The sequence below is a fragment of the Dendrobates tinctorius genome, unplaced genomic scaffold (genome assembly GCF_039654945.1).
Source record: "Dendrobates tinctorius isolate UK_male_01 unplaced genomic scaffold, ASM3965494v1 ptg000024l, whole genome shotgun sequence".
Classification (NCBI taxonomy): Eukaryota; Metazoa; Chordata; class Amphibia; order Anura; family Dendrobatidae; genus Dendrobates; species Dendrobates tinctorius.
This window is the reverse complement of record NW_027361692.1, coordinates 24,473,857-24,486,595: the sequence shown is the minus strand read 5'-3', so window position 1 is coordinate 24,486,595 and position 12,739 is coordinate 24,473,857. Positions and strand designations below refer to the sequence as shown.

Here is a 12,739-nt window from a genome sequence, read left to right as displayed (position 1 = left end):
ACAGTAATAATCTTCTTGAATGTAGTTTTGAGGACTTTGAGGGGTGCAGTTTTTACAATGGTGTCATTTTTGCTTATTTTCTCTCATATAGGCCCTCCAAAGTCAATTTAAATGTGATGTGGGCTCTAAAAAAAAAAAATGGTTTTGTAAATTGTTGGAAAAAGTAGAAATTGTTGATTAACTTTTAACCCTTCTAACTTCCTAACAAAAAAAGTTTCAAAAATCCTGCAGATGTAAAGTAGACGTGTAGGACATGTTGTTGTTTATCAATTATTTTGTGTGACACAACGCTCTCTGATTTAAGGTCGTAAGAATTAAAAATTTTGAAAATTGTGACATTCCTAAATTTCCGATATTTTCACAAATAAACGTAGGTCGTATCGAACAAGAGTTACCACTTTTGTAAAGAATATGTCAGGAGAAAACAATGTCAGAATCAGTGGGATCTGTTGAAGCGTTCCACATAAAATAACACTGGTCAGATTTAAAAAAAAAAAAAAAAAAAAAAGTGGCTTGTGATTAACGTACAAAGTGGCACGGTCCTTAAGGGGTTAATATGAACTTTGCTGATGGGACTACCCCTTTAAGGGGATTGTCTGTATTTGCCAGGCAAGCCCCCCATGTTTAGTGGCTGTTTAACAGCTGCGAAACATGTGGCTACGGGGATTCAAGCATGTCAGTCGAGCACCCGCAATACTCTGTGCATACTTGAGCACCCTAGGCAAATGCGAGTAACAAGCACTTGTGCTCTCCCCAGTGTTCACCTCTGCCTCTCAGCCGCTGCCTTGACATTTACTGGCTACAACATTGACAGCAATACTACTACAGCAATCTCATTGATTTACTGCAGCAGTGAAGTGCGCTGTAGTTGTGACGTCACTGCTGCTGTCAGTAAACTAAGATCAGTAGAGAGGCAGCACTCATCCCAGGGAGATCGAATAACGTATTATTTTAGCCAAACATAAGCCAAGTAATTAAAAAAGGGAGGGAGAGTGTACCCTGCAGGACACTTCAAAAAAGTTAAAGAAGCCTCTTTTGCACTGTAAGGATCCTATGAAAGTTGCTTTAATGTGCAATATTGTTGGTTTGCAGTTTTGAAGACAATCGAGAATCTTGGTGTAAGTTATGTGAAGGGTTCACCAGAATACAATGCAAAGCTGGAGGCTGAACTAAGAAAGCTCAAGTTTTCTTACTCTGTAAGTGTGAATGTCCACTTATACTCAGAATCTTGTCTACAGAATTACACATAAATCTAGCGTTATATATTTTAATAAGCGTTTTCTATATTTCATATCTGCAGGCCTCAAAGGATGAAATGAATGATAAAGTATACGACGAGCGAAGAAAAGATCACATCTCTCACTTTATATTGCGTCTTGCATACTGCCAGTCGTAAGTGAATAATTTATTTTCAGTACTAATGATTATTTCTATTTGAAACAAATTTCTTATTTTTGCAATTTTTTAAAATTGTTGTACTGAAGGCACTGTAAAAGGGGTACACGTTTAATTTATTTTACTCGCTTATGTAGTGCCTTTAATTCCTCTGCTCTTTACAGACATTATCATCACTGTCCCCATTGGGGCTCACAATCTAGATCCACCATCGGTATGTTTTTTGAGTGTGGGAGGAAACCGATGGAAACCCACGTAAAACGTCCTTGTAGAGTGTCATCCTTGGTGGGATTTGAACCCAAGACCCCAGCGCTGGAAAGCAACAGTGCTAACTACTAAGCTATCACACGTTCTCTCTGCCTGATAATAAAATGAGTTTGTTTCATTGGAATTTGGCATTCCTGGCCAAAATGTCTCATGAAGCCCAAATAGCGTAGAAGACAATCAAATGGAGGTAACTGTCAGTAGACTTTCCAGCAGTCTTACCATCAACCTGCCCCATCTCTACATATTTATTCCACTTTTCTGTCACTGAAATAGTCGTCTTTGTAATGCTCAAAATGTTTCTACTCTCTGATTTTTGCAAGATGCTATTTCAGGGCTGCTGTTAGACAAATATAGAATCATAGAATCATAGAGTTGGAAGGGACCTCCTGGGCCATCTGGTCCAACCCCCTGCTCAAAGCAGGATTCGCTAAATCATCCCAGTCAGATGTCTGTCCAGCCTCTGTTTGAAGACTTCCATTGAAGGAGAACTCACCACTTCTCGTGGCAGCCTGTTCCACTCATTGATCACTCTAACTGTCAAAAAGTTTTTTCTAATATCTAATCTGTGTCTCTTCCCATTCAGTTTCATCCCATTGCTTCTAGTCTTTCCTTGTGCAAATGAGAATAAAGTTGATCCTTCTACAATGTGACAGCCCATTAGATATTTGTAGACAGCTATTAAGTCTCCTCTCAGTCTTCTCTTTTGCAAACTAAACATTCCCAAATCCTGCAACCTTTCCTCATAAGACAGGGTTTGCAGACCGGTCACCATTCTGGTCGCTCTTTTCTGAACTTGCTCCAGTTTGTTGATGTTTTTTTTAAAATGTGGTGCCCAAAACTGGACACAATATTCCAGATGAGGTCTGACCAAAGAGGAGTAGAGGGAAATAATGACTTCACGTGATCTAGACTGTATGCTTCTGTTAATACATCCTAGAATTGCATTTGCCTTTTTTGCTGCTGCATCACACTGTTGACTCATATTCAGTCTGTGATCTATTAGTATACCCAAGTCTTTTTCACATGTGCTGTCACTTAGCCCTATTCCTCCCATTCTATATATGCTTTTTTCATTTTTATTGCCCAGATGTAGTACTTTGCATTTCTCCCTGTTAAAAACCATTCTGTTAGTTGCTGCCCACTTCTCCAGTTTATTTAAATCTTTTTGAATCCTCTCTCTCTCCTCTCTAGTATTAGCTATCCCTCCTAGCTTTGTGTCATCAGCAAATTTAATCAGTTTACCCTCAATTCCTTCATCTAAATCGTTGATAAAGATGTTGAACAATACAGGGCCCAGGACAGAGCCCTGTGGTACCCCACTTGAGACATTCTTCCAACTGGATGTGCAGCCATTTACGACCACTCTTTGGGTCCGATCACTAAGCCAGTTATGAATCCACCTAACAGTTGCCTTGTCCATTCCATACTTAGTCATTTTTTCAATAAGGATTGTATGAGAGACTTTGTCAAATGCTTTGCTGAAGTCAAGATATACTATATCTACAGCATTTCCTTGATCCACCCAATCAGTGATACCGTCATAGAAGGAAATTAAGTTAGTCTGACATGACTTATCAGTTACAAACCCATGCTGACTCTGTTTAATCACTTCATTCTTATCCAGGTATTGACATACATGTTGTTTAATAATTTGTTCAAAGATCTTTCCTGGTATAGAAGTCAGACTCACCGGCCTATAGTTGCCTGGGTCCACCTTCTTCCCCTTTTTGAAGATAGGAACAACATTTGCTCTTCTCCAGTCTTCTGGCACTTCTCCTGTTCTCCAAGAATTTTCAAAGATTATGGAGAGGGGTTCAAAAATTTCTTCTGCTATCTCCTTCAGTACTCTGGGGTGTAATTCATCTGGACCTGGAGACTTGAATTCATTTAGGTTAGCTAAGTGTTTCCTCACTATCTTTCTGTTTATAGATATCCTGGATTCTTCTATTCCCTTAATAGGACAGTGAATAACAGTTGATGTTGCATTTCCTTTCTGAGAGAAAACAGATGCAAAATATGAATTTAAAAGTTCAGCCTTCTCAACATCCTGTCTTACCATTTCATCATTTTCATCCTGTAAAAATACTATAGCATCTTTGACTTTTCTTTTACTTTTGACATATCCCCAAAATCCTTTATTATTGCTTTTGACATCTCTTGCAAGCCTCAGTTCATTTTCAGCTTTAGATAATCTGATTTGTGCCCTGCAGGTTCTGCAGACAGCATTATATTCTTCTTTAGATATGCCTCCCTCTATCCATTTTATAAACATTTTTTTCTTCCTTTTTAGCATGTGCTTAAGTTCTGTGTTCATCCATCCTGGTTTCCTTAAATGCTTCCTATTCTTCCCTCTTTTCGGAATTGTTAACAACTGTGCATTGAGAATTTCATTTTTCAAGATTTCCCATCCTTCCTGGACATTTTTGTCTTTAAGGATATCCAGCCATTGGATCCCTCCAATTCTCTTTCTGAATCCCTTAAAATCTGCCTTTCTGAAATCTAACCTTGACGTCTGAGTCTTCACAGGTCTTCCACCTCTAGTTATCCAAAATTCTAAAATAGCATGGTCGCTACCTCCTAGGGTCCCAGCCACTTTTACCTCCTCAACCATTTCCTCCCTGTTTATAAGGATTAGATCCAAGGTAGCAGTTCCCCTTGTTTTCTCCCTTACCTTTTGGAAGATAAAGTTGTCAGCAACAGAGGATAAGAATTTCCTTGACCTGTTAGTTTTGCCTGAGAGAGATTCCCAACAAATGTCTGGATAGTTGAAATCTCCCATGACAACCATGTCATATTTTTTGGAGAACTTGACCATCTGATGCATAAAGAGTTCATCTATATCTTCGGCTTGCACAGGCGGCCTGTAGTAAATGCCTACAATGGTGTCCTTTCCATTGTTCTGTCCTTGTATTCTTACCCAAACAGTTTCCACAGAACTCCCAGTCTCTGAAGCTTCAATCTCTGTGGAGATATACGCGTTTCGAACATACAATGCGACACCCCCTCCTCGTTTATCAAGTCTGTTTCTTGCAAATAAGTTGTATCCTTCTAGTCTTGTATTCCAATCATGTGTATTGTCCCACCAAGTGTCAGTGATTCCAATGACATCATATTTCTTTTCCTGTGTTAGTAGTTCCAATTCTCCTTGTTTGTTGCCCATGCTTTGTGCATTAGTATAGAAACATTTTAGTTTGTGATTGGTTTCTCTTTCTCCAATATTTTTATTAATTAGATTCTTTCGTCTTTGTTCTTCCTTTCCACTTCTAATAGCAGAGTTCTCAATAGCATTTGTCAGGTGTATGGCTTTTTCTGGTCTTTTGCTTCCCTTCCCATATTGTTCTAGTTTAAAGCTCTCCTTACAAGTGTAGCAAGGCGACTTCCAAATACATGCTTTCCAGTCTTCGTAAGGTGCACCCCATCTCTAGCAAGTAGTCCATCGTATAAGTAGTTCACTCCGTGATCCAGAAATCCAAATCGTTGCTGACGGCACCATCGACGTAGCCAGTTGTTCACCTGCAGAATCTTATTCCACCTCCTTGTTCCATCGCCATCCACTGGGAGGATGGAAGAGAAGACCACCTGCGCTCCCAGTTCTTTCACTTTCTTGCCTAAGTCTTCAAAGTCTCTGCAGATGGTTTCCAGGTCGTTTCTTGCGGTGTCATTTGTCCCCACATGTAGTAGCAGGAATGGGTAGTCATCTGTAGGTCTGAAGAGTCCTGATATCCTGTCAGACACATCTTTAATTTTTGCACCTGGAAGACAGCACATTTCTCTTGTAGTTATATCCGGTCTGCAGATAGCGGCCTCTGTTCCTCACAGCAGGGAATCCCCCATGACCACCACTCTCCGTTTCTTCTTCACAACATTTTTCTTTCTCCATCCAGGAGGACTCTGAGGGCGTACAAGGTTGCTGTTTGTTGGCAGAGTCTTATCCTGATGTATTTCTTCATCGTTTTCCTGCGTGAGAGCCTGGTACTGGTTTCTGAGCAGTATGGGTGCTGCCTGCCTCCTGATCCTCCTGCTTCTCTGGGTCACATGTCTCCATTCCTCTGTTTCTTCAGGTGCACTTCGAATTTCTTCTCTTTCTGTAACATGAAGAGATAATTCTGCTCTGTCCAAGAACTCTTCACCTTCCTTAATGATCTTCAACGTAGCTAACCTCTCTTCGAGATTTTGCAACTTTTCCTCCAACAGGGACACAAGCTTGCATTTGTGGCATGTGAAGTTTGGCTTTTCCACTGGTAAATCTGTGAACATGTAGCAAGAAATGCAGCTCACCAAATGGCTCCTGGCCTCTTCCATCTTGAGATTTCTTAAAAACAATGAAAGATGAGCCAAATTTCGCGCACCGATAGGCGCACGGTTTTTCCGATTTCCTCTTTTCAGCTGCAACGGCCAAAACCCAGTGATCGTTGAGCTCGCGGAGACTCTTCACTTATCCCAGAAGGCACTGGGAATATGCAAATGATCTCCTCAAGACTCTTCCCCTGGTTTTCCGATTTCCTCTTTTCAGCTGCAACGGCCAAAACCCAGTGATCGTTGAGCTCGCGGAGACTCTTCACTTATCCCAGAAGGCACTGGGAATATGCAAATGATCTCCTCAAGACTCTTCCCCTGGTTTAGGAGTACAGTATCAAGAATACACATGTTACTGTACATTTTAATGGCATCTGGCTCTAGTGAGGGACCAAACCCAGTGTATGACATGCTCCTGTCCTGTAATTGTCTTATTGCAGCCCTGAAGGCATTGCTTAGTAAGCATGGGGATGTTGAAACACTTTGGGAACAAGACTGGACAATAGAAATCCGTTTTATAGTAACACTATGGACTGCTGGTCGGTTTTGTGTCCATACCTGTGGTTTGCTAGTCATTTTTATTGGGCTTGCATAAGAATTTTGGCCAATATCAATAGAACCAGAAGAAATTCTCCAACGCCCCCACCCCCTCCTCCCCACGATCTGCTTTTCCTGGGGCCGGCTGCTGATGGATGTGCTCCATTGTGGAACAGAACTGCACAACTCTGTCATCTGTTTAGTGGCCACAGCCAGGTACTGCACATCCCGCCTCTTGATTTAGAGGATGGATGTGCAGTACCTGGCCGTGGCCACTATACAGTTGGCAGAGCTGTGCAGCTCCACAACTGAACATAATTTAGCTGCTGTGTACATTAGATTAGCAGGGCTGATCAGATATTGATGACCTATCCTAACGGTAGCCCATAAATATAAAAATCCCAGACAAACCCCCTCTAACCCTGTGTGGTGCCTTATATGAATACATTGACAACTGTGTGTTACCAATACAAATGCTGATGAGTGTGTAGGGACACACCATAAGTGCTAACACCCAGTTGTCAATCTATTGATAACTTATTTTTTTTTTAGGAGGAATAACCCCAAGTAAAAGTACAGCATAGCGTTCTAGGACAAGATGCACCTTTCACGGCTTTCTGCTTTTGACAGCATTTGTGCAATCAGTGGTGTGGGCGGGGTTATACAGCGCTCCGCATTCAGAGAACTGCTCAATCTACAGTGATTTTATCGAAACTGTAGCAAACAGTCCAATAATAGCTTCTTCCCACTTGCGATTAAATCAGACAAATGTAATCCGTTTAAAAATCGGATTGCATTTGTACCAATTTACTGATATTCTTGTGTTCTCAATGTCTTTATTTTCTTTTTTTTTTTTACCTGCTCTGATTGAATTGCGATCTGACGACAAAAAAAGCTGCATGCAGCGATTGCACGCACCCCTACAAGTCTAAGGGTGTGTGTGAAACATTGCTCTGCACATCACCTAAGTGCAGTGCGATTCCTGTGGACGCCATTAGCGTTCAAGATGGAGAAATTACTTTCTCTGCCTCCTCTGCAGCTCTGCTGCGATTCTCCCATGCGAGAGAATCGGAGCACTCACACTCAATCACAGGAGAGCAGGAGCAGAGTTTATCATTAGGATATCTGATCCGATGCTCTATTGGGACCCCGACCTAAGTGACATATTCCTGGAATCAGAGTCTCTGCCATTAAAGGGCGCTGCTCTAAGTTGGGAAAGCAAAACCTGGTGACAGAGCAGGGTTATCCAGATTAGAAAACCTTTTATCATAGCTCAGAATGCCACAGTGGAGTGTAAGGCCTCTTTCACACTTCAGTTTTTTACAATCAGTCACAATCCGCCAGGTTTTGAAAAAAACGGATCCGCAATTTTCTTTTGAGGATCCGTTTTTTTCCCCATTGACTTCCATTATTGGCGGATTGTGACGGATTGCCGTCCGTTGCATCCGTTTTTTTTTGCGGATCCGCCAAAACTTGCTGTCCGTCACCATCCTCAAAGATTTCAAAACGGAGCTTGCAACGTTTTTTTCTGTGGCGGATCCTCCACACACTGATTTAACCCGAAATGCTTTCTGGGTGCCGGAAAAAAACTAAGTGGTCGCTAATGAGCTGCCTCACAGGCAGATCTCACCAGCGACATCGCTGGGGTCGGGGGTCGCTACTTACCTGTCAGACGAGGCAATCCTGATGTCCTACCGCACGCGTCGCTCGTTGGCGCCACAGGAAGCGCCCGACGAGAAATGATCCAGGACCTTCTCGCGCGACCAGCGATAATCAGCGGGGGAGCCGGTCGGAGGTAAATATCACATGTAGCAATATCGCTGCTACGTCACAAAATCGGTGACTTTACAATGATATTGCTAGCGATATCGCAGTGTGTAACGGGGGCTTAAGCGTGTTTTTCGCACTGGAGGACCCTCATATCCTGCAGTACTCCGACAGCCCATTGCTTTGATAAGGCATTGTGAAATACTTAAAGGGAACCTGTCATCAGGTTTGGCCGCTATAAGATATGGCCGCAGCCTTTCAGGGCTTATCTACAGCGTTCTATAATGCTTTAGATAAACCCCCAATCCAACCTGAAAGATAAGAAAAATAAGTTTTATTATACTCACCCGGGGGGCGGTCCGGTCCGATGGGTGTCGCTGGTCTTGGTCAGGCGTTCCATTGTAGATTTTAAAAATGCTTTATGTGTGGGATCACACATTTGAAAGACAAATCTCCGTCCCAGTCTCAGGTCTTTTGCAGGCAGACTCCAACAGGTTTTCTTCAAGAATGGTCCTGTATTTGGCTCCGTCCATCGTCCCATCAATTTTAACCATCTTCCCTGTCCCTGCTGAAGAAAAGCAGGCCCAAACCATGATGCTGCCACCACCATGTTTGACAGTGGGGATGGTGTGTTCAGGGTAATGAGCTGGGTTGCCTTTACGCCAAACATATTGTTTGACAGTGTTGCCAAAAAGTTCGATTTTTGGTTTCATCTGACAAGAGCACCTTTGTCCACATGTTTGGTGTGTCTCCCAGGTGGCTTGTTGCAAACTTTTAACAACACTTTTTATGGATATCTTTGAGACATGGCTTTCTTGCCATTCTTCCATAAAGGCCAAATTTGTGCAGTGTACGACTGATTGTTGTCCTATGGACAGACTGTCCCATCTCAGCTGTAGATCTCTGCAGTTCATCCAGAGTGATCATGGGCCTCTTGGCTGCATCTCTGATCAGTCTTCTCCTTGTTTGAGATGAAAGTTTAGAGGGACGGCCGGGTCTTGGTAGATTTGCAGTGGTATGATACTCCTTCCGTTTCAATATGATCGCTTGCACAGTGCTCCTTGGGATGTTTAAAGTTTTGGAAATCATTTTGTATCCAAATCCGGCTTTAAACTTCTCCACAACAGTATCACGGACGTGCCTGTTGTGTTCCTTGGTTTTCATGATGCTCTCTGTGTTTCAAACAGAACCCTGAGACTATCACAGAGCAGGTGTATTTATACGGAGACTTAATTACACACAGGTGGATTATATTTATCATCATTAGTCATTTAGGACAACATTGGGTCATTCAGAGATCCACAATGAACTTCTGGAGTGAGTTTGCTGCACGGAAAGTAAAGGGGCTGAATAATATTGCACGCCCCACTTTTCAGTTTTTGAATTTCCACAAAAATTTAAAATAGCCAATAAATTTCGTTCAACTTCACAATTGTGTCCCACTTGTTGTTGATTCTTCACCAAAAATTTACATTTGATATCTTTGTTTGAAGCATGATATGTGGGGAAAAGGTTGAAAAGTTCCAGGGGGCCGAATACTTTTGCAAGGCACTGTAAATACTTACTGCCAGGTTTCCTAGCTGATCGCCCGAGGTCCCAGCAGGGGAATAATGCTTTGTGATCGGCTTATTGACAAAGTACCCTTCTATCAAATAAAGATTGCCCAAAGTTTCAAACTAGTTAACCCCTTCCTGACATAGCTATTTTATTTTTTTTCCTTTCGTTCTTCCAACAGTCATAACTTTTTTTTTTTATTTTCCTGTAAATATGGCCTTGAGAGGGTTTTTTTTTTTTTTTTTTTAAAGAAGCTGTAGTTTTGAATGATGCTCATTTTATCATGTGAAGTCCCGAAAAGCAGAACAAAAATTCTAAGTGTGGTGACATTGCGAAAAAAGCACAGTTCCACAATTGTTTGGGTGTTATTTATGTACAGTGTTCACTACATGGTAAGAACTACCTAGCAGTATGATATTCCAGGTCGGTACTTATATGGAGATTTTTTTTTTTTTATATGTAAATGGTGCAAAAAACCCCTCAAAGTTGTCGCCATTTTCTGAGATCCATAGGGCTCTCAATTGTCTATTGATGGAGCTGTGTGAGTGCTTGTACTTAGCGCCATGAGCTGCCTTCACCGATTTTAAAATTTTAGGGTAGACCAGTTTTGATTTAAAAAAAACAAAAAAACAAAAGAAAGCAATAGAAGGCAGTGTTATGTGAGCCAAAGAACTAATTCTGACGTTTTCTTTCTCATTACTCTGATTACTGATCTGGTTAATTTTATTTATATTTTGATCTGACTTTTGCAAACTTAGTGCTGCTAAATATTCCTGTTTTTTAATTTTTCTAATTCCTTGAGTTTTAGGTTAGGAATACAGGTGAACCGGCCATCATTTGATCGCTTGCACTATATACTTCAATACTTTGAGCATTTCCAAATGTACCAGATTTTAACTCAACCAAGCATTTTTGGGATGTGTAGGAACAAGAAGTCTGATTCCTGGGGATCCCATCTCATAACTCACAAGGTTTAACCCCTTAGTGACCACCAATACAAATTAAAACCGACCTGAGGTACAAGTGAGGAGCATCCCCACAGCAGCAGCTGTTCACTATAGCTAACGTCAGCCATGATGGGTGTTGGCACGGACCATTGATGTTTAACCCCATAACCCCCGAGCTTTTTTCAATTTTGCAGTTATGTTTTTTGCTCCCCTTCTTCCCAGAGCCATAACATTTTTATATTTTTCTGTCATTATGGCCATGTGAGGGTTTATTTTTTGGGGGACAAGTTGTACTTTTGAAAGACAACATTGGTTTTACCATGTCGTGTACTGGAAAATGGGAAATTCCAAGTGCGGTGAAATTGTAAAAAAAACTGCAATCCCACACTTGTTTTGTTTGGCTTTTTTACTAGGTTCACTAAATGCTAAAACTGACCTGCCATTATGATTCACAAAAATTAGATATTGGCGTGCACTGTGAGTTTCACTAACGGAGGTAGGTATCAATTGAGGGGATTGGTGAGATCCCTCGTAGATCATGTAGAATAAATATCAATTGCACACTCTTTTGAATGCAAACAAGATTACTTTTATTAAAGTTCAATACATAAGAGCAACCTTTGAATGTCAACGCGTTTCGGCCAAATGGACTTTTTTCATGACAGTTGCTCTCAGTAGGTATTCTCTTCCCTGGAGGGTATTGTTCAAGAAATATCCTTGAGTAGGTAGATGAATGTGGAAAGCCTGTATTTCACATGTCCCGGTCCGGGTGGTTGCCATTGCAATTCATGACCAAATATTGGCTTTTGTGTCTGCCATTCATAGTGGCCTGTTTAGAAATCGCTAACATATTTACAAGTAGGTGGTAAAAATAACCCTTTTCTTTCATGTCATGCCACTTTGCGTTAATTCCTGAAAAACACCTGAAGGATTACTGATCTGTCTGAAAGCAATTCTGAATATGATGAGGGGTGCTGTTTTTAAACTGGTATCACTTTTTTTTTCCTATTTTTCCAATATGTGTGTCCCCCAAAGACTCTTCAAATCTGATTAGGTCCCTAAAAAAAAATATATTCTGTAAATGAAAAATTACTTCTACAATTTAATAGTTTCAGTCATCCTACCAAAATAAACTACCAATTTACAGAAGGTGCTGATGTAAAGCAGACATGAGGGAAATGTTGTTTATTAACGGTCTTGTGTTGCGGAGTATGACTGTCTGGATTAAAGAGATAATCATTCAGAGTTTGAAAATTGGTAATTTTTTAGAAGTTTTTGTCAATTTTTTTTATCACATTTTGAGCTTATTTATAAAACTAACAACCTAAATTTACCATTCTCATAAAATATGATGTGCCACAAAAATAGCCTCAGAATCACTGGGCTATGTTGGAAGATTCCAGAGTTATTAGCACATAAATTGACGCTGGTCAGAATTGTAGAATTTGGCCTGATGGTTCTGCTGCTAAACACGTTGTGCCAGTTACCACAGGAGACACGTTTAGAGGTCTTGTGGTGCCCAGGCCTAGATTAGTCAAGGACGTACACAATATTAGGCATGGGGTTTTAATGTTATGGTTTATTGGTGTTTGTGCTTTTACTAATAATTTTTTTTTTTTTCGTGCTGTACAAGAAACTACTTGTGGGTTTGCATTTCCTACATATAGGGCAATGAGGGCTAAAATGATTTCATATAATTTTGAGCTTCTGTTCCTACAAGGGAAATATGACCATAATTCTGTGCGGCATTACTGATTGCAGCCAGCAGGTGGCTCTTCTGTACATTCGGTCAGTGGGCTGTGCTGTATACATGTGCTTACATAGTGTCACAATGATCCTAACAATATCTTTCTAAATGCTTATAACTGTTTTTACTCTTACTGCTGTGTCTACAAGTCCTGGATATCCCAGTTTTTTACCCTGCTAATAAGACAAGACCTGTTTCATCTTTTTGCCTTACAAATATAAAATACTTG

At 40.9% G+C, this 12,739-nt stretch overlaps 1 protein-coding gene across 3 annotated transcripts in view; it reads left to right on the top strand.

Annotated features, from left to right (window-relative positions):
* PRIM2 (DNA primase subunit 2) overlaps nucleotides 1–12,739 on the top strand; it is a 296,434-nt gene that overhangs the window by 10,641 nt on the left and 273,054 nt on the right. For all 3 annotated transcript variants that reach the window (XM_073569406.1, XM_073569408.1, XM_073569407.1), the window contains exons 3-4: nucleotides 1,093–1,196; nucleotides 1,301–1,392. In XM_073569406.1, coding sequence (XP_073425507.1) covers nucleotides 1,093–1,196; nucleotides 1,301–1,392 — 196 coding nt within the window. The remainder of the gene's footprint in view (nucleotides 1–1,092; nucleotides 1,197–1,300; nucleotides 1,393–12,739) is intronic.